The 27352-nt window shown below is 40.3% G+C and overlaps 1 protein-coding gene across 2 annotated transcripts in view; it reads right to left on the minus strand.

Moving 5' to 3' along the window:
- Nucleotides 1-6257: 6257 nt before the first annotated feature.
- Nucleotides 6258-27352, minus strand: part of slc8a4a (solute carrier family 8 member 4a) — a 39164-nt gene continuing 18069 nt past the window's right edge. For both annotated transcript variants that reach the window (XM_074671870.1, XM_074671869.1), the window contains exons 5-9: nucleotides 25377-25483; nucleotides 21173-21291; nucleotides 16562-16661; nucleotides 11243-11515; nucleotides 6258-8081 (exon numbers count right to left, since the gene is read on the minus strand). In XM_074671870.1, the coding sequence (XP_074527971.1) occupies nucleotides 7702-8081; nucleotides 11243-11515; nucleotides 16562-16661; nucleotides 21173-21291; nucleotides 25377-25483 (979 nt within the window). In that variant the 3' untranslated portion in view covers nucleotides 6258-7701. The remainder of the gene's footprint in view (nucleotides 8082-11242; nucleotides 11516-16561; nucleotides 16662-21172; nucleotides 21292-25376; nucleotides 25484-27352) is intronic.

Here is a 27352-nt window from a genome sequence, read left to right on the forward strand (position 1 = left end):
TTTAGAGAAAACTGTTCATGCAGTGCTGTGGAAATTACAGAGTAGTGTAGCCTTCCTACATCTCTACACAAAAAGTCTGAATGATTGAGGACACAGTTGTTCTCCCAACTTTTGGCTGCATCCTTCAACCAACCTGGGCCATTGTGAGCTTATGATTGAGAACATGGTCCACCAGTGTGATAGATCTTTATTGTCCTCTTACAGAAAACTTGTTGCCACTGTCTGTACAGAGGAAAGTACATAAACATACTTACCAGTTGATTGTTCATGAAATGCATCTTTGAGCTATTTCAGAAAACTGTTTGATCATTGGTTGATCTGATGCTTTACACATTTCCATTTGTTAGAAAAAGTCAAGACTGACCACGGAGCAATTTACCAATCCGGACAGATTTAGAAAATCAGTCTAACGGGATTGTGTGGAGAGATGCTTATAATGTTATGATAGCTTGTTCATCTTTTTTGCATGTAAATACTTATGCCATGAACTCATGACTAAATGTTGTGGGGGATGAGACTATTCAACAGAGACCCATGATAATCCATTTTGATCAACATGACAGAAGCAACTGATGATGTAGGGAACAGCAGAGAATTGTACATGATAATTTGCATGGATGTCCCAAAGCATGTACAACTCGTTCAAATAAATGAGAAACTGATTTTTTGATGAGCACAAGTGAAACAATGATGTGAAGATTGAACAAGTAGTTTTGAGAATTTCAATTCTGATCTGAGAAATGAACCAAAGCAACTGAGAAAAACTGTAACAAATTACAGCACAAACAGTGTAAGTGAAAATGTGAATTTTGTCCAGTCTCTTGTGATCAATCTCCCGCATTCGCTAAGATGTAACTTAAAATTTATAATAACTGTCATCAAAACTTTAGACATAGTTCACATCAGAACGTTCTTCCAGCATACACTGTTTTACTGAGAACATGACTCAGCAACTTGACTGTCCTATCCATACACACTGACACCAGGACTCGTCATTCTGATGCACTGACACAGAAATTTACTTTTGAAGGGATGAACTAAGGGTTTTGAGAAGTAGACTCACATTTGCAGGTAATCCATGGTGTTTTGTTATTTGTACAAACTGTTCTGAGAGATGCACTTACTGGTTTGCAAATGGTGAGGGTGATTCGAGAAGCAACTGTGCAAAATTGTAATAAGTGATAGGAGGGGAGGCAGAGCGTACACCCTGATCCAAACAGGCTTCTTACCATCTCCTTTCTCTCACACAGACTCTTCTCTGGTCTCTGGTTGTCTTGTTTCCTGTGTGTATAGGTGTGTGGGTATCATAGGAGGCCAGAGCTAAGTGTTGAGCCTCCCTGAGGTATTGTAAGGCTGATTTGATTAAACACAAGTGAAGATTCCCCCTTAATAACCCTGGTGATGTATTGGTTCACTCCTCATCTGTCTTGATGCTTTGGGCGTGGAGGACATTAGAGGCCATGTAACAGGTCATGTGACTTATTAGGGCAGTAAAACTACTTGGTTGTTGGATAATGGTAAAGTTTACTCGACCTTCACATAAAAGCAAAAGTATCCTGTGTATGTTGGAAACCAGCGTCTTGGAGAGGAAGTTCTTTGCTTTATCTGCTTCCACTTTAAATTCAGAAAAGTGTTCACATCCAGCAGGAGTGACCTTTAATACAAACTCTGTCAGGAGAGGGATGAACTGTTTCCATTTGAACAAAAAGTCCTCAAAATGAAATCCCCCTCTTCTTTAAAGTGAGCAGAGGTAATCCCACAGATGTGAGGGAGAGCATGCAACGATAATAAGACTCTCCTGACACAGTGGGGGTTCATTTACAAGTTAATGTGTTTGGACTCAGTACACCCATACTCCTGCAATAAAAAAGGTCCAATTATGAAGACGCTATGTATGCCACAGGGGGTAAGTGGATAATATTCACTCATCAGACTGGGTTTTCCTTTTTTTTTGAAAGATTATATAAACTTTGGTTGATACTTTTGATTTAGGTTTAGCTTTTGTTTAAGAGATGCTTCTTAAATACTTTTTTTTCCTGTTAATTCCTGCCAAGGATTGGTAGGAAAGACCCAAATACACAACTTCTGGGTTTATAACAAAATAAGCAAAAATAAGCACTTTATTTTCAATAGCTGTAAAAAAAAAAAAGTGTAAATACAGTAATAAGTGGGTTATAACAGAAAATGATTGCTGAGCTGGAATAAACAAAATAAGCAAAGCATAAACCAAGAAATGGTATCTAACTGTGAAACAAAACTCAGAATTTGGCAGATGAGGGTTAACAAATATAAATGGAGACAGACATGTATACACAAGGTCATAGGGCATTGTGAAGTTCTTTGGGTTGTGTGAGTGTTTGCATAAAATGTGCCACGAAAGAGATTTGGATTTGATTTTGAATAACTTTGAAAACTTTGAATAAAGTTTGACTTGATTCAACTTAGGTGAGATGGACCAAGTAAAATATGTCTAATATACACTTACCAACCACTTTATTAGACACACCTGTCCAACTGCTTGTTAACGCAAATTTCTAATCAGCCAATCACAAGGTAGCAGCTCATTGCATTAGTCATCTAGACATGGTCAAGACGATCTGCTGCAGTTCAAACTGAGCATCAGAATGAGGAAGAAAGGTGATTTAAGTGACTTTTAATGGGCTGGTCTGATTATTTCAGAAACTGCTGATCTTCTGGGATTTTAACCCACAACCATCTCTAGGGTTTCCAGAGAATGGTCCCAAAAAGAGAAAATATCCAGTGAGCAGCAGTTCTGTGTGACAAAATGCCTTGTTGATGCCAGAGGTCAGAGGAGAATGGACAGACTGGTTGGAGCTGATAGAAAGACAACAGTAACTCAAATAACCACTGGTTACAACCGAGGTCTGCAGAAGAGCATCTCTGAACATGACAATGAGTTCACTGTACTCAAATGACCTCCCCAGTCCCCAGATCTCAATCCAATAGAGCACCTTTGGGACGTGGTGGAACAGGAGATTCTCATCATGGATGTTCAGTCGACAAATCTGCAGCAACTGTGTGATGCTATCATGTCAATATGGACCAAACTCTCTGAGGAATGTTTCCAGTACCTTGTTGAATCTATGCCATGAAGGATTAAGGCAGTTCTGAAGGCAAGAGGGGGTCCAACCCGGTACTAGTAAGGTGTGCCTAATAAAGTTGCCGGTGAGTGTAAATATGAACAATGATAAAAGTGATGATGAAAGTAGGACTGATAATGTAGGAGGAATGTATAATGAATGGATGGCTATGCAAACTCAGATCCCTCGAGGGTGAGCAGGATCCTGATTTCATATGGCTTGTTTGGGTTTTCCTGGTTTCAGCCAATCAGAATTAAGTATTAAGCACTGCCAGGTGATAATAGCTGAGACAGAAACCTACTCAATTTCTTTTCTTTTTTTATTTTATGCTTCACTCTCAGTACATTTATCTGATTAATGAAGCCACATAAATAGTTATTTCTCGGTGTTGTCACAAAACAACTGTTCTTGTGTTGGCGTGAGTTAATGATCTGACACCTTGTATCCATATCACTGGTTTCCAGATCATTATCCCATCCTTACAGCTCCCATACAGTTATTTGCTCTGGGCTTCAAACAAACTGCCCAGAGACTGACACTCATCAACATCTCTAAAACAAAAATAACCAAATACGGGCAGAAAACAGAGTCTCTGCAGGCACAGAGACAATGGTACGATTTTGGCTGTTTTAGAAATGCCTTTTAAAACTAAAAGCTAATCCTGTTGGTGAAATGAACATTTATGAGTTAATATTATGTTTGTTGTAGATGTCATGGTAGTGGTTGAAACTCCACTAATGAGATGTGTCTGTTGTTCCCCTGAGCTCTGGTATGAACTACAGTAGGTGTTATTGTGTTGGAGACTTTTAAGCCTGTTGCTAGGCTAAAGCACAAAGTTACAAAATAAAACCGACGATAAAAGTATATTTTGAGAATATGATCCATTTCCCCCTGTGCTTCATTTTCTGTCTTGATAACTGAGCCGTTTTTGTTACAAGCACACAAGAAGAAAATCAAAAACATTATATCAAAAATGAACCCCCTGCCGTGCTGTTAGCAGTTCCACCGAATGATGATTTTCCCCCATTAAATTTCCCAAATTTTTCATATAAGTAACAGTTTCAGCCTCACAGTACTAAAATTATCCAAATTTCTCTTCAAAAAGGGGTCAAAGGGTGAAGACAAATTAGTGTTGTTGTTTCTTCTTCTTCTTCAGCCCTCGTTAATTATCTCACAGCCTCATGACTTCACTTGTGACCCTTTCCAGAGATCTGACCTGCAGGTTGGGAAACAGTGGGCCTGACAATCGACTGTGTGCAGAAGTTAAAACAGCTCCAACAATTCAATGTGCTCAGTTAAGACTTAATGGATCAGTATTTATACTCTGAACACTTAATGATCTGTCGCTGCAAGAGAACATTTTCTGCTGAATGAAGATAACGCGTTAAAAGTGTCTTGTATGGTTTAACATGAGCCACATTTATCTGACGAGTCTTATTTCAACATATTAAAAGAGAACAATGAGACCTGAATCATGTAGGAAGAATTGAAAAAAAGTTGCTGGTGAGGTAAGAAAATAATTGCTTGTTTTGTTTCTTGTGTTACATTATTCTTGTCTCACAAAACATGACAAGTTCATTTCTTACCATAGCAGATATTTTGGTCATGAAACATTAACTACAACATGGAATGACTGAAAAAAACTGAGGTTAATTATCATGACTGAACATGAACATTTATTTTTTCTCTCAGCTAGTCAGTGGATCTTAAAACTTTTGTATAAGCTAAATTGGTCTCATAAGAATAAAACTTGTTTCAAGATTCAGTCACGACCCCAAGTTGCGTGATTTAAGACTGACATTATACAGCAGAGGGCTGCATGGTGGCGCAACGGTTAGTGCTGCAGCGAGAAGGTCACTGGTTCATTTCCCAGATTGGCCGGTGGGCCTTTCTGTGTGGGGTTCGCATGTTCTTCCTGTGCAGGCGTGGGTTCTCCCCAGTTACTCCTGCTTCCTCCCACAGTCCAAAAACATGCTCACCAGGTTAATTGAACACTCTAAATTGCACATATGTGTGAGTGTGTGAGTGAATGGTTGTCTGTCTCTGTGTCAGCCCTGTGATTGACTGGCGACCAGTCCAGGGTGTACCCTGCCTCTTGCCCAATGACAGCTGGGATAGGCTCCAGCCACCCGTGACCCTGAACAGGATAGGTAGTTCAGAAAATGGACGGATGTTGCTGGGCGCCGCCCTGTTGGCTATGGCAGCCTGTTGCAGCAGCTCTCTCACTTTTGTCCGTTTCTTGTAATTTTTTCATCTCTTTTTTGTAATCTTTGTATTTGGAGTGGATCATTACTTTGTATGGCTCATTTGTTGGTCATGGACACCAAACTGGTTTTGTCTTTCAGTGATATTTTTACTACTTTTTCTCCTGTGTTTGTCTGGAGATCCTACATGTAACCATGGCTGCATTGTTTACATGTGAAATCAGCTGTTAGCAGCCTGTAGCATGTCAATGCTAACTGGTACAAGGCCTGATGTTTCCACACAAGGTGAGGAGAAGGAGGTGAGGACGATGTGCTGGTTCTCAGGTGTGAGCTGAGAAGTGACGACATGGACCTGTTCTTCCATCCATCGTTATTGGGAACGTAAGATCTATCTCTAATAAGATGGACGAGCTAACTGTGCTAACCCAGCAACAGAGGGAATACCAGAAGGCAGAGTAGCATCATGCTTCTGCTGTGAGCAGACAGGATCCAGGAGACAGAGACTGAACAGACTGCTGAAGAAGCTCAGTCCTGGACCCTGTGGAGGTGGAGGCTGGCTGAACTGAAGAATGATGGACAAGCTGTCATCTATTTCGGACCTTTTTGCACTTTTTATACACTTTCTTACTTTTGTTTTCTTGATTGCTGCTGTGACTCCTCCTGAATTTCCCCTTGGGGAGAAATAAAGTATTTTCTATTGTTTTGTGCTGCATTGTGTTCTATTCACCATTTGTTTCTATTGATTGTGTTCTTATACATTGTGTTTTATTGTACTTGTTTTTAAGATTTTACAGCACTTTTGTCAACTGTGGTTGTTTTAAAATGTGTTGTATAAATAAAGTTTGATTTGACTTGACTTCACCTAAAAAGACTCTCTTGTAATGAGCCACTTCCTGTAGGGGTCATCATAGATGCTTTCAATGAAAATGTTAAATTAAGACACTAGAAAGGCTTTTTTCATCATCATAAATCATCAACATTTATTTCCACTTTTTATACATTAAACGTGCATATCAATAAAATGAAATTGATCATATAAATACCTTTACCGTAATACTTTTACAATAAATATGGCTCTACAGATTCTAGGTTAACTAAAAACCAAACTTCAATATCAACTGCTGTGCGACACAAGGAGACACTCCCAGGAAGTTCTGTACATGTCTTCTTTTTTGGCAAATTTTCTCATCTCGAATGATGGAGCTTTTTCAGTGGTTGTGCTGTGATCAGGATCTAAAAACTCCTTCCAGAGTCCTCAGAAAAAGAAAGAAAAAAATCTGTGCTTCTTCTAAAAGTGTGGATGCTGAAAAATGTTCACAGTGTCAGCGCGACAGACTCCCAGGCTGCACTTTTCCTTTTGACATGAACAACTTTCACGTTTGTGTTATCAGTGACCACAGGGTGTGGAGCTTTGCGCAAACTTGTGCTGGAGAGCAGAGAAGCACACACACACACACACACGCAAACACACACACACACACACGCATACATAGAAATCATTAATGTGCTTTAAAAATTTACGCCTTCTAGTACAATGAAAAGCGGGACCTCTGCTCCAGGTTGACTTATGTTGTTTAAAAAAGGCATCTATAACCCTGGATATGTCGTGATGTTTGGGAGGGTTCATGGGAAAGGGGACCAGGCAGTGAAAAGATTATGATACAGCTGTGTTTCACATGTACAGGAACACATCAACACGTCAACAGCCATGTCAAAATATTACATACAGTACTTTTAAAATAGATTACCAAGGAACTCCTATTCTGATAACGTGCAAAATTTAAAAAAAGAAACACGCCTACTCTTTCACAAAACTCCCACACACAATGTTCATCTTTTACATGATATACAATGAATAATTAATGTATAGATTGATTAATAAATATCAACACACGAATATGCTTTACGAGTCACCTCAGCCTTGATAATGTCTTCCTTCGTATGTGAATGTCAAGTGTAATGTCGCCCCATGCACCTTCTGCTAACACCCTCCAGATAACAAGGAGTCGTGGAGTGCTTGCTCATGCTTTTGCCTTCTTAACACTTCATAACTCAAATTAATGTCCGCACAGAGAGAGGACGTGATGCAAGGAAAGTGACTGTAGGTGTCATGTAGCTAATGCTGATAGCAAGGGTTAGATAAATGTCCAGTGGAATAAAATGTTTCAAAAGAGGAAGGGTTTAACTTCAGTGACTAAAGCTGTACTTCACAGCAAACTGGGTGGTAGCAAAAGTCCAAAGATTCAAAGTCAATCAGATATTGTGCGGTATCAATAATAACGAATGATACAAATCGATATAAACCTTTGTGAAAATAGACAAAAAACTGAGAGAAAACACGTCAGAAGATTGTAAAAACAAGGAAAAGAGCTGGTCTGTGTGTGTTTCCCTCAGTCTCAGAAGCCAGGCACGTGGCAGTACGCCTCCAGCGAGGACAGCAGGATGTAGATGAACCAGAGGGAGAGGAACATTAAGAAAGTGAGTAGCTTGGGTGTCCGTGGGCCTCCCAGCTCTCCGCCTGACACACTGGGACGCCGGCGGTAAAGCAGCACCAGCACACATATCAGCGCCATGATGGTGAAGAGGGTGACGGAAAAAGCCAGGGAGCCGGGGTCCACCTTGAACGTCTTGCCTTTGGTATGCCAGTAAACAGCAGCGATGGTCCACGCCACGCCAATACCCAGGAAAACGTTCACTGCGTTGCTGCCCGTCACATTGCCGATGGAGGCGTCAGCGTACTGGTCCTGGATAGCGGCGACTTTACTGGCAAACGTATCTGTGAAAGACAGAGAGGTGAATTAATCAGGTACTGGTGTGAAGCTTGGTGGACTAAAGTCTCCTCTGAATCCCTCAAGTGTCAGGACAAATAGATTCATTTTATCTTTGTTTGTTGTAATCCTAATCTCAACAACTTTCAAGTGTCACACTCAGGTGCTGTGGATGCAAAGCTTTGAGGTTTCTGATGGTCACTGCTGGTGCGGAGGCTGGAGACCTCACTGCACTGGCTGCAGCATCGAGTTCATGTCCATGTTTAATTAAATACATGCAAATGGCATAAACCTATGGTCCAAACACATGAAGCCAATGTGGACGTGATGCAGTTCTTCAAGAGTCCACCAGATGCTGGCGACAGAAACACCAGAAACCAAAAACACACCAAGACAAATGGGACAATTTTAATAAAAGATTGAATATGTTTAAAACCTCATCAAAAAAAAGAAATGCTTGGATCTGAAAAGCTCTTTTTCCACTGGCTTACACTGTACAAGGAGGACATTTTTTATTCAAGTCGTAATTTTTGAAGTTATTAAAATGAAGGTTTTGACTGTTAAAAGGCATGGATGACTTTATTAAACACTGGGTTCTCTGTAGCTATCTGTGGAGAAGCTAAAGGCTGATTTCTTTACCTCATCTAAACTGAAACAAGGCTTAGTTGAGCAAAGTTTTTTTTAGTATGGCCCTCGGAGACAATAGACTTTATAAGTCCATATCAGAAACAAATGGGTGATGTCACGGACATATTTATCATAGAGTAAACAGTATTTCATCATATGTTTTGTTTCTCTCTCTACAGCTGCCCAACTATATATAAATATACTTGTGATCCAAATCACAAGTTGAGTGATTGTTTATGTTTGTGGACCCTTTGCTTCAGTTGTTTCATCCGTGGTGAAATCTTTATGTAGAGCTGCCTGTAGTGACTAACAGATACAAATCTCAGCGGTTATTAAATCATGTTCATTTGTCCCTTTCTAATAATCCTCTCTGCAGCTATGAATATCATTATTTCCAGATGGTCTAATGGGAAATATGCCAGCTTTCTGCTGAATGAAGATGTAGTCAAAAGAAGAATAAAGCCAAGTAGCCAAAGGATACCCCCAACTCACCCCCACCATTTTTTTTTTGTGAGTCAAGAAAAACATGCTAGCAGACCTAAAATGTTGTCGGCTTTCTGCAGCTAGTTAACAGCATGTGCATTGTTGGCTGACAGAGCTTTATGAAAAGGACCAGGTAGGCAGCCACATAGCCTTGACAGTGTCCAAGCAAGACAGAGACAGACTCATTAACCCCTTAAATGGCACGAGGAGTGCTAAAAGTCGCTGTTGGCACACACTGAACGGGGTTTTTTTTTTTTTTTTTTTTCCACTTAGTGGTTTAGAAGATTTGAGGATCGTCTGCTTGTCCAATCAGAGACACAGCTCAGCTCACGTGACTGACAGGGGCCCTATAGCTGTTATGGAAGCTTAAAGCCTGCATCTTATCCAATATGGCGCTGTCAGATTGGCTTTATTTACCGTATCGGGAACAGGAGTACAATGGGTGATGTTGCAGAGACTACATCTCCATTTAGTGTAAAGAATAAGTTTAATGGTTGTGCTAGTAGGTGGATTTTGTTACTCTTGGTTTTTATTCCCCTGCACTGCAAAAACTGAAATCAAAGAAAGTCTTTGTGTCTTCTCTTCAAAAGAAAATGTTTTATCAGACTTAAAATATTTCTTATTACAATACATTAAAAGACAGAAAAATGATTCCTCAGTTAATTGTAAAGAGTAAAAAAAAAAATCTGCAAAAGGAGTAATAAAAACATGGTTTAGGTTCCTTGAATTAAAAACAATGTTTTGATAAATGAAACTTGTCAGGTGAAATAAAAAAATAAAACTTTTTTTTTAATTTATTAAACAAAAATAAAGAGTAATCACTCAGATTTCAGTTATTTGAAGTGTAATGAGTCTATTTAGTTAATTGAGCTGAGCAAAGCTAAGCAAAACCAACAGTTTTTAAATTGTTGAAGCCTCATATTTTAGCATTGCATACAGACATGAGAGATGTACTAATCTACTCATGAAACTCTGCCAGAAAAAAAAACACATTTCTTCAAACTGCTGCTTTAGGCTATTAAGAAATTTGAGCCAAATTTTCTGCAAACTTTTGACCTTTTGCTGGAAGGTTTTGACCAAAGGAACAGAAATCTGCAGAGGAAGACAAACACCTGCTGAAAGAACAATTTGTGTCACGGCCAAATAAACTTTGCTCCTAAACATTGCTCCTAAAAAGCATTAGTAAATAATTTATTTAGGGTCTTTTTTCAGCATTTCTAGTTGGCTTTCTATGCAGTACCTCTATATCATTTTAGAAACTAAACTGGAGCATCAGCCAGAAGAGTGACTATTTTTCAAATTGTTATTTTTAATGCCTTTGCATAATTCCTGGGTCTGTGTCAGCGAAAGTGATTTGTAGCCACTGAACAGATGTGCCTTTATCTGCAGTTTCTGTGAAAAAGATTCTCAGTGAGGCAGAGATTTGTTAGTCTGAAGACAGGAAGAGAGTTTTTCTCCTCTAGCTGCAGAATTTGAAAAAAATTGAGAGACCATGACGGACTTCAGATTTACCTTTTTGTTTAAATTTACCATCAAACTTGGTGAGGAGGTTAAATGTGTGCTGTATTTGTTTTCATGCAACTTAATGAAGAAATCTTAAATGTGTATCCTGCCAACTAAAATTACCTAATTTATTGTGGAAGTAAATCAGAACAACTGCAAACAGATGCTTGTCTGGATGTAAGTATGGATAGACTGGTGGTTGCACTTTCACCAGCCCATGAAGGGTGATCCTCCAAGGGCTGGTCTGCTAACCTGTGCAGGGTCCACCTGTCTAATCCTTATTGTCATGTTCTAATTTGTGCCTCTGTGTGGCAGTGTTTAACATACTGGGATGTGGATGCAATCGCTCAGCTCAGAGAGAATAACAAGTGAGGCTGTGTTTTTCTCAGTTTACAGCCTGTTAATGTTTGAGGCGAGCGCTCTGCAGAGAATTACTCCGACTGAAAGGCGGAGGAAGAGGTTACACACGTCTCCTTAAGCATCTGCTCCTTCTATACAGGCAAATCCCAGAGAGGAAACCCTCAGCAAGTCCTCTGTTAAACTGATAGACGCCCACCTGGAACTGAAGTGCCGAGGGCCACGAACACCACAGCCGTGACCGAGTCTTTGAGGCCAATGGTGCAGCCGAAATGGGAGGCCAAGTCTCCGGTCACAGCTGTCAGGACGCCAATCAGGGAAATGGACACGAAGAAGCAGGCCCAGCCGTTCCAGTACTCAGTAGGTGGGACAAAAGCAAAGAGAACTTTCCAGAAAACTGTCAGGAAGTGCATGATGTAATCAAAGCAGGATGGCAAACGCTCCTCTCCGCTCTCCTCTTCGTCATCATCACCTGGCAGGGATAAAAAGAGATGCATGAAAAACGGTTTTGAGTCATTTAAAGCTGAACCTGGCTGATGTTTCGAGAAATTGGATGTGAAAGTTTTACAATCCAGCTTCAAAGTTACATCTCAAGGCAGAAATGCTGGTTTTAATGGGGACGAGCATCAAGCCGTTATTTCTGTGCCAACGACAAACCCTAATGCCGTCATTAGTGTAACTGCTAATACATCCTCAATGCAGCCTCAGAGTCCCTGCAGCTCCAGAGGAAATGCTGCAGATGAGATCAGCTGGACTAAAAACGCAGCGAAAGGTGAGATTCCTGTTATTACACCTGGGGTTGTTCAGACACCTGAGTTAAACTCATCATCCTGCAGGCACAGCTTACATGAAAATTCACAAATGAGAGGGACGAAACTCAGACAAGTTCCTAGTGTCTTGTGTTTCATTTGGCAGCCACTTTCTTCTTTTAAGAGAGACATTAAAACGACCACTCTCCCTCTGCTTGAATCATTCCTCAAGACTGTGGGGGCCAGACAGATCACGCTTTGATTGACATCTCCCTCCTTTTGATTGACGCCTGCCTGCCTCTGCACACAACAGCAGAGTGACAATCAGCTTGGCCCTGCTTTAAATGTTTGAGTCTTTGATTCACATTCAGAGGAGGACGCAGAAGCCCTGCCAACTGCAAATTTATTCATTTCAATTTGTCACTGAGTGGTGAGTTACAAAATACTCTGCTATCCATACCGTTTATAGCAGTTAGCGCCCTCACGCAGCATTAGCTGAGGCTTCCCTCTTTGTGACCAATACTTTGCAACTTTATTTCAGGATTAGTTTGTGCTGTGTGATAATCTAAGTAAATTTCCTCTACCCACTCAGTGTTAGTTACTGTTAGACCATTGTTTTGATTCATTCACAGAAATAACTGAAAACTTAAATGACGCATGGTGTAACCATGCTACATCAAAAATCATCCTCAAAGTTTACAGACTTCAAGACACTGCAAGTCTTAAGCCTTATCTCCACCAAGAAATCTGGTTTAGATCAGTATGGTCTGGTTTGGGTTGGCTCGGTTAAGCTTGGTCCTGTTTGCGTTTCCAGCCGCGCCCCCTCATGGTAGACAGCATGTAAGCTGGACGCTGACAGCCGCATCAGTAACATAATACTGTGACGCCATAGCAGCTTGACACAGTGTACCCTGCTCTAAAATCCAATGAAGAAGAAAAAGGCAACACAGTAAACAAAGAGCAACGATGGGACACATGCAGCATTTCGTCTTCTTTGTGATTGTCATGTAGCTCTTTGAGACAAAGCATAATCAAAGTTTCATTTCAGAGAAGGCTGTGTGCCACCATGAGAAATGGTGCTGTCGCACAGTAAGTGACAATACTTTCGACCAGTCAACGGTCTGCAGTTTTGTAGCTCCACCTTCCAAGATCAGATCGGATCGGTTTAGTCTGGCACCCCTACGGAAGGGTGCCAAAAAGTGGGACGGCTTGTCTCAGTTATTTAGGAATCTGTCCCTGGATCAGTCAGTGGAAATGCGTGCAGACGAACCGAAAAGAACAGCTTGGTGGAAACAGGGCTTTAACGATTTTGGTAACCCCTATAGGTTAACTCTTAAGTGTTTACTCGGGATGAAAACTACATTTCCCATGAGCACCACCACCCACTGTCCCAAAGATGTGAGACCGAACCACTCTTCTCAAAGGTGACAAACCATGACTTTCAAATATTCAAATAGTTCATTTATACAAAAATGGAATAGTTCATGTGACTTAAAAATATATTCTTCATTATTTTACCAGAGTCTAGCTTTATCACAGTACAACTGAAACATGGCTGTTCGGAAACTGATTGCTAAAGAAGAAGAACACGCCAATGCCAGGCACAAGTAAACAACAAGTGTGTTTCTGTGAAATTTCATTAGCCCTAAAAAAGTTCTGTGAGAAACACACAGGGTCGAATTACAGCAACAGAAGTCTATCGCAGAAGTCTATCGCCACCTCCATGCACGGCAGGTGATGTACCCAGCAGAAGGGACAACGGCTCCTGGATTAATCACTGGTTGTCACCCTGTGACAGCTGAATAGCATTTTGCCTAAAATATCCATCCTGACTTTTTAACAAAACTTTTGTTTTTAAAGACTACTCTACACATGGTGCTCCTTATAACAAACTGTAATGCCATGACGATACATAACCAAGTGATGTATTAGCACAAAAAAATGGCACCAGCAGTGAGAGCGCATTACTCAAACTAGTTTTGTCTTTTTGTCTTTTCCCATTTCTCTCTCGTCCTGCCTCGCAGCAACGACAGGCTGACAGCAGTCAGAGTTCAGGACATGTTTAATACTCGCTGTCAGTCTCTTCTCCTATTGCTGGAAATGAGATGGATTACCAAATTTGCAATGCTGTGTTGGCATTTAGTAAAGTTAGGCCCACAGTGAGCAGCATTGGTCTCATTTTTATCAGATTTTAAAATTGCTGAAGTTTATGTGGCAAGACATACACTCACCAGCCACTTTATTGGGCACACCCGTCCATCTGCTCAACGCACATTTCTAATCAGCCAATCACATGGCAGCAACTCAATGCATTTAGGCATGTAGACATGGTCAAGATGATCTGCTGCAGTTCAAACCAAGCATCAGAATGTGGAAGAAAGGTGATTTAAGTGACTTTGAACTTGGCACGGTTGTTGGTGCCAGACGGGCTGGTCTGAGTATATCAGAAACTGCTGATCTACTGGGATTTTAACCCACAACCATCTCTAAGGTTTACAGAGAATGGTCCCAAAAAGAGAAAATATCCAGTGAGCAGCAGTTCTGTGGGTCAAAATGCCTTGTTGATGCCAGAGGTCAGAGGAGAATGGACAGACTGGTTGGAGCTGATAGAAAGACAACAGTAACTCAAATAACCACTGGTTACAACCGAGGTCTGCAGAAGAGCATCTCTGAACACACAACACGTCCAACCTTGAGGCAGATGGGCTACAGCAGCAGAAGACCACACCGGGTGACCCTCCTGTCAGCTAACAACAGGAAACTGAGGCTACAATTCACACAGCAACACCAAAACTGGACAATAGAAGATTGGAAAAACGTTGCCTGGTCTGATGAGTCTGGATTTCTGCTCCACATTCAGATGGTAGGGTCAGAATTTGGCATCAACAACATGAAAGCATGGATCCATCCTGCCTTGTATCAACGGTTCAGGCTGCTGCTGGTGTAATGGTGTGGGGGATATTTTCTTGGCTCACTTTGGACCCCTTAGTACCAACTGAGCATGGTTTAAAGTCCACAGCCTACCTGAGTATTGTTGCTGACCATGTCCAACTCTTTATGAGCACAGTGTACCCATCTCCTGATGGCTACTTCCAGCAGGATAACGCTCCATGTCATAAAGCTGGAATCATCTCAGACTGGTTTCTTCAACATGACAATGAGTTCACTGGACTCAAATGACCTCCACAGTCCCCAGATCTCAATCCAATAGAGCACCTTTGGGATGTGGTGGAACAGGAGATTCTCATCATGGATGATCAGTCGCCAAATCTGCAGCAACTGTGTGATGCTATCATGTCAATATGGACCAAACTCTCTGAGGAATGTTTCCAGCACCTTGTTGAATCTATGCCACAAAGGATTAAGGCAGTTCTGAAGGCAAAAGGGGGTCCAACCTGGTACTAGCAAGGTGTGCCTAATAAAGTGGCCGGTGAGTGTAAAAACTACAGGTGCCTCTACAAACAAATAACTGTTAACACAACGCACAAATATCTATGAGTATTTATCTTGTTTAAAGGGGTTTGAAGGACCAGGTTATGTGATGTAAATATGCTCACAGTTTAACCCTTACGTCCACAAAGAGCGGTAAAGCACTGGGCGGATATCTGTTAGCCCCTTCCTCTCTTTTACAAAGCAAAGCCCTGATTTTAAATTTCCCCTCAGCAGGAATCACAAGTCTCTTTAATAAACCTGCAGAGGAGCACAAAACATTACGTAAGGAGAAAACTGTCTGAAGAAAGAGCTCCCTTGCTTGCTAACTTCCAGGTGAGTGCTGAATATTGACTCGGCTCTTTTTTGTGTGGAGAATAAACACAGGCACTTAAAGCCAGTACTAATAAATAACCACTCTTTGTCACTGAAAATCTCATTTTGCACAGAAGAGCAGAGAAGAGTGTTAACAAGGTGAAAATGCTCACAGTGACTTTAAATGACAATATTTCAAATTTGTATTGAAACTTGTTACTTGATCTATTTTATATGAAGTCCTTCATCAATCTGACTCAGCCATTGATGATTTTTCCCCTGGTAGCTTTAAGTGGTTTGATGAATGTGTAGGATCTAACCTTTTCCACCAATTACATTAAATCTCTGAGTATAAAAATGATTCACTAAATGTCACATTCGTTAAGGCAAAGGATTGGATTCTGTTTCGACACACGTCTTTTATGAAACCTGAGTGAAACTGCGCAGAGAGACAGAGAGAGTGAACTGATAAAATGACACGTCTCTGGTGTCTCAGTCAGCTTTTAGCCCGAAAGCTTTGCAGAGTGTTGCAGATCCAAAAGGTTCACAAAGCCAAATGAATGGCTTCTGAAAGGGCAAAATAAAAAGGGTTCATCATACAACAGGCATCTACACAAATTGTTCAGGGCTATTAATTGACCCAGCAGAGAGCTGCAAGTTTAGTTTTTTTTTCTCATGTAGAGCCACGGGAGGAATTCACTACATCATGAATTTTTAATAAACCCCCTGCAATAAAAAGGGAAGCAGCAAACAAGCACAGAAATTGCCAGAATATATTCTAACAGGCTTTGTTTCTGTAAGCGTTTTCATTGATAATCCCTTAAATTAGGGTTTTAAAAAATGCAGCTAGTGTCAAACTGGGTCATCTGGGATTTCATTAAAAGTTAAAGATAAAGTGAGGAAAAAACAAACAGCAAGAAGCAGGTGAGGAGCAGCTGGTGGGTCAGATCAGCCCGCAGGCTTGTCCTCCACAGGTACGGACACAGAGGGCTGAACATGGGACATCTGAGGACGCTGCGACTCACCTGCGCTGACAGTGACGGCGCTAACAAACTGCTCTCTCCAGCTGCTGCTTCCCACCACCAGAGCCAGGTTCGTCTTCTTAATCAGCTTGTCCACTGTGCTCTGCAGACCGTACGAAAAACAAGGAAGAAAGAGGAGGAAACAGGAGTTAGTGATAGTTATCGCTCGTGTTTACAGGATCAGTATTAATGTAATCCTGTCATGTGAGAATTGGGAAGCCAATGTGCTGACTTCAGGTGCAATTAGAAAAATCTGCTCTCCCACTGAGATTAACAGGGGCCCCAAAAAACGTGAGGGGCAGCATTAAGCCTCTGGAAAACAGCAGAAAGGCAACATAGATTTCTTTATTCCTGTGAAAAAAATGATTTATTTCAGTTGCAATATCAAGTTAGAGCTGAAACCTGGTCTTAAGGTTCACATCGTGAAGAAAAGTAGAGTTACATGAAGATAACAGCTTGTAAAATGGTGAAAGTGTCATCTGTGGCTCTGCCAGGAGATTGGTAACCCCAAAAATGTCACAGCACTCAGTCCAACTGCAGTTCATGAAATGTTAAAAAAGGGATTCCTGTGCATGAATAAAAAAATTATTTTAGTAGGAAAAAAAAGTACTTCAAACGATTTCTATTTTGTGCTTGTAAAACAAGACTCTGAGCTAGGGCTGGACAATTAATTGGATTTTAATCATGATTTCAATTTTGCCATCTGACAATCATAAAAATAATATAATCGAAGAAAAACAATTAATATGTCACACAGTGTAGATGTATGCAAGTTCCTGTGCTTCATAGCTCTTCTGTGTTTCATGTGCAGCCACAGCGAGTGTGTGTGACTTATGTGTATCAATAATACTGTATGTGCCACTTGCTGGTTCTTTAAAGTTGTGTTTAAATCAGTGCTGAAGTTTTTGAATAAATGAATAATTGTGTATATTAATTGTAATTTCAATATCACTTAAAATAATTGGGATTCTTATTCTTAACATAATCACCCAGCCCTACTCTGAGCAGCAATAAATTTGTGTTTTGAGTTTGTCACACAGCAGACACATGTGTCACTGACCACTGAGCCAAATTTGAAAGATTAAAAAAAAATTCAAAGTATATAAATAAAAGTCTCAAAATCATGGAAAAACAAGCACTTCACGCTGCTGTCAAACGCTGGGGGCGTGTCAGTTCGAGGTGCTGGAACCACGCTCGCACGCGGGAGGGGAGTCTCCTCCGTGTACTGAACAAAACCAAAACCTACAGTAGCAACGGTAGCTAGCGCCTGTAGCCTCATCGGTCAGATTCAGCCCCACCTGTTTGAGCCATCAGAGCCAGAATATGAATCAGACACTGATAGAGCTCATCTTCATTCCTCACAGTCTAGTAGAAACAAATGCTGTCCGAAACTCGAGAGAGAGCGGGAAAGCCACCGAAGCTAACGACACTGAACTTATTCATGCTACACCAGCAGCAGGGGCAGGGTTATGCTAATGATGGCCCCTTTATGTAACGCGGCTATGATTTCTGACCCGCACATTACATCCTGAACACAGAAATTCTGAAACACAGTTTGTGAGCCTAGCCCCGCAATTAAACCCTAAATGGTTGAAAGACTTTTTCATATTTGAAGGAAATACATCTATGACCTTTTTAATGCATCTATAAGAAAATGTCTGAATTTGCTTTATATGGACTTAAAGCATTAGTTCATGTTGTAGGAACAGGAACTACAGGCAACAATGGGTCAAACAAATGCAGATCTTTATTTAATGAGAGCACACACAGGGGAGGGACCTGTTAAAAACCAAAAATGAAAAATGATTTGTTTCAACTACAAAGAAATATCTCCAGCTCTCTGGTGTTAATCAGTTATTAAAATGATGTCCCCAAAGCAAACACAAATAACATTATCAACTTTTCTCTGTATACAGAGATGTTTTCAGGTGTTTTAAAAGTTTTAGGGGCTAGTCTCATCTAATTTTTTTTTTTTTGACAAAGTGTAATGCAGAGAAGCATCACTTATAACCTGGTAGGATTCAATAATTACCAAACTGTCCACAGCCAACATGTTTTAGATTTACAGTCTTTTGAAGAGAGAGTTTTGCAAGTGGCTTCATGTACTTTTAAAAAGGAGGTGAGTCTCTCCACAGGAAATAAAAGCTGCAGCTGTAGACAGACATATTGTTGAAACAATGAGTGGCTCATTGTGCTGGAGAAATGTGCACAGCTCGTGGTGAAAGTAGGGTTCATTTCATAAAGACCTGTGTAAGAAAACCTGATCTGCTGTCCTTTCTGAAGTAGAAATCAAATGGCTCAATGACTATCATAGAGGCAACATACTGCATGCCGAGTGTGTGAAAAAAAGAGGGTCAAGAGGAAACAAAAAAGCATGTGATAGAAAACATAATAGGGGATGATTTGTAACAATAGTCCTTAAAGGAAAAGAAGATGGCACCTTGATCAAACTGAGGTTATGGAGTTGTGAAGGTTATTGAATGAAAGGACATATTTTGATATATTATGGAAAGAACAGTGTAGTCCATGGTCGACTAATACAAAGGTTTAGATTGAATTTTCTGACTGCACTTGAGTCTTTTGTGAGAGTGACACAATAAAAACATTCTCAGTTGGACTTAGACACTGCAAACTTTTATCAGGACACTGCAACAATTTTTACTTATGGAAGTGAATCGCTGTCATAGAAGGAAATATATATCATGTTTCAATTAGGGCTGCCACTTTAACACATTAACTATATTATGAATTGCACCACAAATTAATTAGTAAAAAAAAATAACCTGACTAACTTATTCGCTGCCAGACATTTTCAGCGCATATTGAACAATCTTTCAGGCAGGCAGGACCGTAGTAGTCTTGTTTTCTATGATATTCTAAACATTAAAACTACCTAAAAGAGTGGACTATCTTCTTTTATGTCTCTCTTTCTGTTTTTGATAAAAAACAAAACAAAACAAACAAAAAAAAAACAGATAAACCTTTTTTTTTTGATCGCGCTCATTTTGGGTGCTTCATCCTTTGATCCTCTCTATGATCTCCTGATCTCCGTCGTGTTTTCTGACAATTGCGCCGCTCTTTCTCTCTGAACTACTGTGACACACCCTCAGTTGGAGCGTGAGTTGTCTGAACTTTTCTGACTTGCAGCGTCTCGCTTTGCCTCTGTCATCTCACTTCTTCTCCTCATATCAATCCTGATCTCTCATCCAAAGAATGCACCGCTCTCACACACAGTAGTTAACAAGCATGATTTTGATTGACAAGCTCCACCAGACCCTGCCTCCTCCTGCTGAAAAACATAGTTTACTGCTATAGACACAGTGAACAGTTGCCCAACACCAATAGCAGTGAACACGAACATTTTAATATTGGTCAGTCGAAAAAAATGTGGTACTCTTTGAGTATTCATTTGATTAGTCATGCACTACAATTTTGTAATGTCCTAGAATTCAAAATCTTTATTTGGGGACCTTAAGCAGATATGAGATTAAAGTGATTAATTAGATTGATTAATTACAAATCCTGTAATTAATGGATTATTTTTTTTAATCGCCTGACAGCACTAGTAATAATACAAAGAGTGTTTTTGTTCCGCTATTTATCTTGTTGTCATAACTAAACATGCGATAAAGGAAAAGGTTTCAGGTTTTAAAGTGAATTTTATGGTGAAATGTGTGTCAGCGAGGAAACGGATAACAGATATCTCAACAAAGGAAATTGGTTCACTTACATGATTTGATTAAATTTTACTTCCTGCTTGAGTTAAATTAAATAAGTGTCAGCATTTTGAAATGCATGGGGCTCTATCACAAAGAGTCCAACGCCACCCAACACTTATGTCAAAATGTTTTACTGAATAACAATATAAGTTATTGTGAACAGTTTGACCGTAGAACAAGATAAAGAGGATGTTGTAAAAATAAAGGAAAGTAATGTGTCAGGATGTCAGAATCGTGCAGTTCATAAAAACAAAACTATCTTGCTATAACCTGAAAAAACATACTGATATGACAGGAAACTTGAATATAACAACATGACACAGATACTTTTTTTTTTTTCCCCAGTGTAGCGGCAATAGGCACCCGTAGTTACTAACATGGCAAATGAGTGCTGGGTTGGAATATGTCGGCCTCTTTTGCTTCCATTCAGAACTCCTATTTCTTTTTTCTCAGTGTGTCTCTTGTAATATCCTCAGTACCAGCAGAGTAGCTCTTTGAAGACTGCACTGAGGTTAAAGTTACGCTCTTCAAACTTCATTTGGTTATTCTAGCAGTATGAAATGAAGAGCGTATGACTCTTCTGACAGAGTCATTACTTAAAACCACATCACTAATAATTCATCGCCCATTCCTGGTGTTATTAAAAATGTATCTCCATCAGTCATGGCTTAAATATTGTGACAGAAGTGATATTGATCTAAAACCTCTTTAAAAATAAATGTCTTATTTGGATATCGTCTAGAAACGATGCCGTGATTTGTTTCTTTAGTGAGACAGGAGAAAATGAATCTTAAAAGTATACAAAACAAAAGCCTTCATCATTATTGCAGGCTAAAGGAACAGTTTGACAGGTGAGTGTGGCTGTGAGGAGGAAAAGCTGCTTATTTTTAGTTACCTTGAACTCGTAGGACTCCTCAATAACCACCTCCAACTTGGTGTGCTCACCCAGACAGGGGCAGCCCATCTTCGACACGTCCTCCGGCCCCACTGCTGTCTTGTTATCATTGGTGTCTCCTGAGGCAAGAGGCACAGGTGTTCAGACTATCAGCCAGCGTTCAGCACATGGGCTTAAAGATAGAGAGTCTGCTGATAATGAAACCGACTTTACATGCACACTGTTTGCATGAGAATAAAGCAAATTACTGATGCAGGTAGCTATCCTGATTTGCAGAGAAGAGGACAAGCTCCACAAGGATTTATGAGTTGAACTATTTCAATATAATTTAATATAATATATTTTAGAGGCCCATCATGTTGTTTTGTGTATGAAATGTACTTTTTAGATAAAGTATGACTTGACTCTAACTTTCAAGTACTGCTGGATTACATCTTACAAAGCGTGAAGGAGGGTAAAAATATGTCAGTCATATACAGACAGGTAGGGCAAACAGAACTTTATCATTAAAAACAACCAAGCCTGCAAAACTAAGATGTGTTCACACCATATGTAAATGAAGTTATAAGTGTGGCTGGATTACGTCACGTGTAGAATCGATGTGAAGACCAGTTCTTGTCAGGTAATGGTGATGATGCCAATCAGATGGCGTGAAAAATAAAGATTTGAGCATGCTCTCCATGCGGATGGTGCAAAACCCCAACACATTCAACACAACTTATAACTGATAGTTAAACAGATAATCTCATCCTCAGTGAAGTTTTTGTGGAGCATTAACCAAAACATATGACAGAAAGAACAGGCACGGCTTCAGTCATCTGGAACATGTCCGACAAACTTATCTTATCTGTGTGGAGCTTCCCTGAAATCTGTGGCTTGACCTTTTTTTTATTTATTTATTTTTTTAAAAAAAGGTGATGTGAAAATTTGTAGTGCTTTTTCAGGGATTAAGGCTCCAGTACCCATGAGCACTATCACCTACTGTCATAATGATGTGATTACCACCAAGATATGTTTGGTTTAGGAAGCAAATAAACAGAGAGCAGATCTTCTTTTAAAACACTATGCTTCTTTCTTTTTACAGGAGGCAAAGTGATAAGGTAATATATCCATTAACAGTTACTTAGTGTGATTGTTTGAAATGTGACAACAAGCAAACATTTTAAATACCATTTGTAGTGTAGTGTAGTGTACGGAAGGTAAGCAGACTATCTGTTCAGTGTTACTCACAGCCCGGTGCTTAGCCCGGTACCACTGCTTGTCTATCACCTCCAACCTCACCAAGCAGAGCTAACGTAACCTCACTCTTCATTTTATTGATAGACTCTCAAGTTTGAACAGACCACTGCAGAATAACTGCTGACTGTGGGTTGGAACGAACATTATCACTAACAGTTCAGCCCCTGTTAGAGCTTGTGCTCTGTCACTCTCCTGTTAAACCTTCTTCTGCTCTTCTGTCTTTTTTCTTTTTGAAAGTCTTTTTCCAGCTCCAGTGTCGAATCAAAGATCCTTTTCTTCAAGAACAATGTAAAGATCTTACTTCTCACTGCTAATCTTTGCAGGCCAATGTAGTGTTGTCATAGCGACTTTCAGGCCATGTCCACACATAGCTGGGTAATTTCAAAAACAAATACCCCCCCCCCCTCATATGTTTTTAAAAATATTTTGTCCACACACAGTGGGCAAATCTGCCAATGAGTGTGCCTCTTCACATGCCAAACCCATTATAGGCAGGGTTTTCCAGATGTAAAAACCATGCCGTGCACTCAGAATGAGCCCATGTCATTCAGCTGTGACGTTTGAAAACCAAAAACTCCATTGACCAACATCCACATGAAACCACGAAACCGTAGTTTTCCAAACTTTTTACTCTGGCTGTGGTTTACAGAAAACATCGTTCAGTGACATAACTGCAGTTTCGTGTGGACAACAGGCCTGAACCAATAAAAACACATTTGGTTTCCCAAATACCCGGCTACGTGTGGACATGGCCTCAGTCTACGTGCCGTGAGAGACTATTTCAAGATCACTTAGAAAGTCCTCAGAGTGTCTTCCATGAAGCAGTCTGGTTTTGATCTGTACAGTTGGTTACAGGTTGGATCAGTAAAGCCTGATCCCATTTGTGTTTCTACAACCTATCATGTCCTTTTTTTGGTAGGTGTTGTGTAAGCCAGATGTTGACAGCACTGTCAGTTACGTAATAGTATGATGCTACTGCAGCATAACACAGTGTACCCTACTAATAAATCTACTGAACGAGTAAAACGCAACAGTGAACAAAGAGCAACGACAGCAGTTTGTCCTCTTTGTGATTGGCATGTGCCTCGGTGTTACAAAGCGCAATCAAACTTTGTTTCAGAGAAGGCTGTGTGCTGCCAGAAGAAATACAGCTGTCACACGGAAAGTGACGACTCTTTGGACCAGGGGTAGGCAACCTTTTCCACTCATGCCCAAAGTGCCAAAACTTACTTCTTTCATAAAATCATTGACAGTTGATAGAAGAGTTTCCTTGAATGCTTCTCCATACTTAGCTATGCAGTGAGAAATGGTATCACTTCCTCCTGTTGCCTGGTTTTTAACAGTACAGAAAGTTTTGAATGTGCTGCTCTGTTTCACATACTTTGCTAACACTGTTTTCATGTTTGGTCTCAAAAAGACACTGCCCACTTGATGTCCTACATACCACACTTTCACAGCAAAGGGTGCATATTGCTCGACCTAGGGCCATCTCTGGCAATAGATAGATACTACCTTATTCAGCCATCTTAAAAAGTATACCTAGAACTTGGTTTGTTTGCCTTGATAACCCTGCCAAATGGATGCAATTACAAGCTAACAGTGTGATGTCCCAAGAGTTTTGCGGTGACGCACTTGCAAGGCACATTCTCGCACTTGAAGCGTAAGCTAAATTTATTATCTAATGTTATTTGTAAAATTGCTATGTCAGAATATTTAAAGTGTGCTCAATGTCTTGTTCAGTGCTGAATAGAATACAACACAATAGTTTTAGAATTTATTTTGTCCTCTGCCTTATAGAAATTATTCTTTTCGTGCCAACATAAAAAGCTACACATGCCAGCTATGGCACCCGTGCCCTAGGTTGCCTACCCCTGCTTTATACCAATCAGCGAGCTGCAGTATTTCTAGCTCCACCTTCTGGGGTTGGATCAGTTTAGTCTGGCAGCCAACAGAGGGGTTCGTCTTGGTCCTGTCCCAGGATTAATTGGTGGAAACACCACAAAATGTGTGCTGTACCGAAATGAACCAAGCTGAACCGCTTGGTGGACACAGGGGTTTACTTGATTCCAACTTTTGTTTGTACGAGCAAGTTAGCACTGCCCCAGTTGGCATGACCAGCTCTGACCTTCAACATATTGTGTTTGGTGACTGGAGTGGAGAGTTTTTGAGTGAATCAAGCAAGCTCGCAGAAAACTTTCTGGCATTCATTTGCAAATTAAACGGTTTCTTTATTTCAATTACATCCCATGTGAACACAGCATTATGCCAAACAAAATAACTAATTTAATGCCACATTTTTTTCTTTTGCATGAAGCACAGTGTCCGCTCACTAGGTTTATGAAAATACTAATTTTTTTTTACATTTTCAACCTTTTCTCACATCCCTTTATATCTGTATGTGGTAGGTGATGTGTATTATTTACAAAGCAAGTTTCAAAATCTTTTCTCTGTTAGGTTGATAATATTTGGAGGTGTGTTGGTGGTTTTTAAGCATGTTTGAGCTGTTTTTAACACCTTCTTTGCTTCACCCTCTCTACATTTTGTAAATGCACCCATCACTTCACATTACTGCTTAATGACAAATCCATTTTCTATGCATCCCAGTCAAGGTTATGATGATGCATTTAGAAAATATGACTGACATGCAGCTGTGAAGAGAGAGTGAACAAATATTCTGATCAGAAATACTCTTTCCTCCCTTTCAGCTCTAACCCTGATCTAACTACTTTGGCCTCAGCTCTTTCAAAATGCAACCTCCAGCATAAAGCCTGGCTCTGAAAACGCTCCGGGGACTAATGAGATCACAGCTCTGACCTTGGATTACCTCCAGAGTTGTGAAGAATTTGTATCAACACATACAAACCGTGTGAGCACATTAGCATAAATAAAATATCACGAAGAACGAGTGTTGAGTAAATGTGTGTTTAAACCATGAGATAATGAGGAAGATGTGTCCTCAGCTCACCATGTCTCTGCCCGACCTCCAGCAGGATGGGCTCCTCCAGCACGATGGTGAAAGTTTTGTTCTTCTCGTACTCTTCATCGTCGATGATTTTCACATTCAGCAGCTTCCTGGAAGAAAAACGAGTCAAAGCAGAAAGAAGGAGGCAAACAGACAGGAAGGAATTATTTAATTTGCATTATTTAGGGCAGAACAGCAGCTGTCAGTGAGGTTTAACCTGCAGTATGTTATTTAAACTAAATCAAAAATAGACCACAGGCAGCCAGTGAGAGCAGCTTCTATTGCTAAGCCTGAGCTTTTGTACACATTGGAATAAAGGAGTGCAGCCAAGAGGTAGACTGCCTACACAATGAATCATAAAACAGAGATGTTAGATAAGAAGATCCCCGCTTCAGATTTTTCCCAACAATTTAGCAAATACTCTCTTTAGCAGAGCACCGTGTACAAAATTAGATAAATAATAGAAATATTCCATTTTTTTTTCTGGTACCCCACAAGAGGGCGGACTCCTTCTTCACCATTAATTCTATTAGAGCACAAGAGGAACCTCATGAAAAAGCCCACAGCACTCCCACACATTTCAAGTTATAAGTCATGGGAAATTAAATTATCATCTCGTCCTCGAAGGAAATCAAACTCTGCTTCTCGAGGAATCCATGTGGGGGGAAACAAACTCTGAAGACTTATTCAGAAAAACAGTGTGTACAGTCTGACATCCAGAAACACGTGAGGATGTGGTGTCAAACTGTGACCGACATATTCGCCTCAGCCCGCTTCGTTCTCCTACACTGTCACAGCGAGTCTTCCTCTCCCTCTCTCCATCTCCCTAATGATATGTGGGTGGCTGTCTATTTCTGTCCACACTTATACACCCCGGATTCGACAACACGCAGAAAGAGCTTTCACTTGCTGGAGAGAAGAAATTTATTTTAAAACATGAATGATACGTCATCGGTTGTCTAATGTCAGGGAGAGTCATGCCTGTGGGAGCAAAGGGATGCACAGTATCGCCTGGAGTCCTCACAGCGGAAACAAAAGAGATTATCTTTGAAACGAGATGTTATTTCCAGAGGAACATGTACAGGAACACAGCAGGCTTCATCTTAGGCATCATGGGAAGCCCTAAAATAAATTATCATGTTGGTTCAGTCGCCATGGACCGTGTTCATGCAGCGGCCATTTTGCATCCCACTTTGTGAAGATGCTGCTTCAGAGTTTTGATTTATAGTTTGTGCTCAGACAAACATTTACATTTCAAAAACAGAAATATAGGCTAAAAAAAGAGAAGCTGTCAAAAAGCAGCAGGGAACGAGGTTTGCATACTGCATTAGACTGATTAGAAGGTGTTTCAAAATCAACCCCCGACACAAGCCTTTGCACTCATTTCATACAAAAAGTGATCAAATCAAAACTGACAACAGATAAATCAAACTACAAGATAAGAAAAGGATTGCATCTCCTTTGTTTGTTTTCTAGGGAGGGGAGCAAGGGCATTAAGAACGACACTTCTCTGGTTGAGTTTGATGAAAGCAAATGTTTGCCATGAACATTATAGGTTCATAATGGATTCACTCTCCTGTGCATTAACAGTTGTTGTTGTTTTCCACAGGGAACAAGCCCTTGTAGATGTTTTTTGGCTCCTCTTACAGTTTACTCATCTCTAAAGTTCAGTAACAAAGTGAATATGCATGAGCACTAAACTCAAGTACATTATTTGAGTATCTACAGTTGACTTGAGTTACACTTATTTGGGGACGGGAGTTTTTCACTTTTACATCTCAAAGACAAATATTTTACTTATTACAATTTTTCTTTCACTACTCACAACTTCTGCTCTGACATCACCACATTAATTTTTTTGCATTTTCTGAAGTCTGACCTCGAAGACGGTTAAACTATGTCAAGCTGCTTTACGTGTGGTTTGTCCAAGTGGTGTAGCCATACCTCTAAATTAAAGACAGACCAATATGGATTTTTCT

The sequence above is a fragment of the Halichoeres trimaculatus genome, unplaced genomic scaffold (genome assembly GCF_033239565.1).
Source record: "Halichoeres trimaculatus isolate MK-OKI-2021-1 unplaced genomic scaffold, fHalTri1.1 fHalTri1_scaffold_6, whole genome shotgun sequence".
Classification (NCBI taxonomy): domain Eukaryota; kingdom Metazoa; phylum Chordata; class Actinopteri; order Labriformes; family Labridae; genus Halichoeres; species Halichoeres trimaculatus.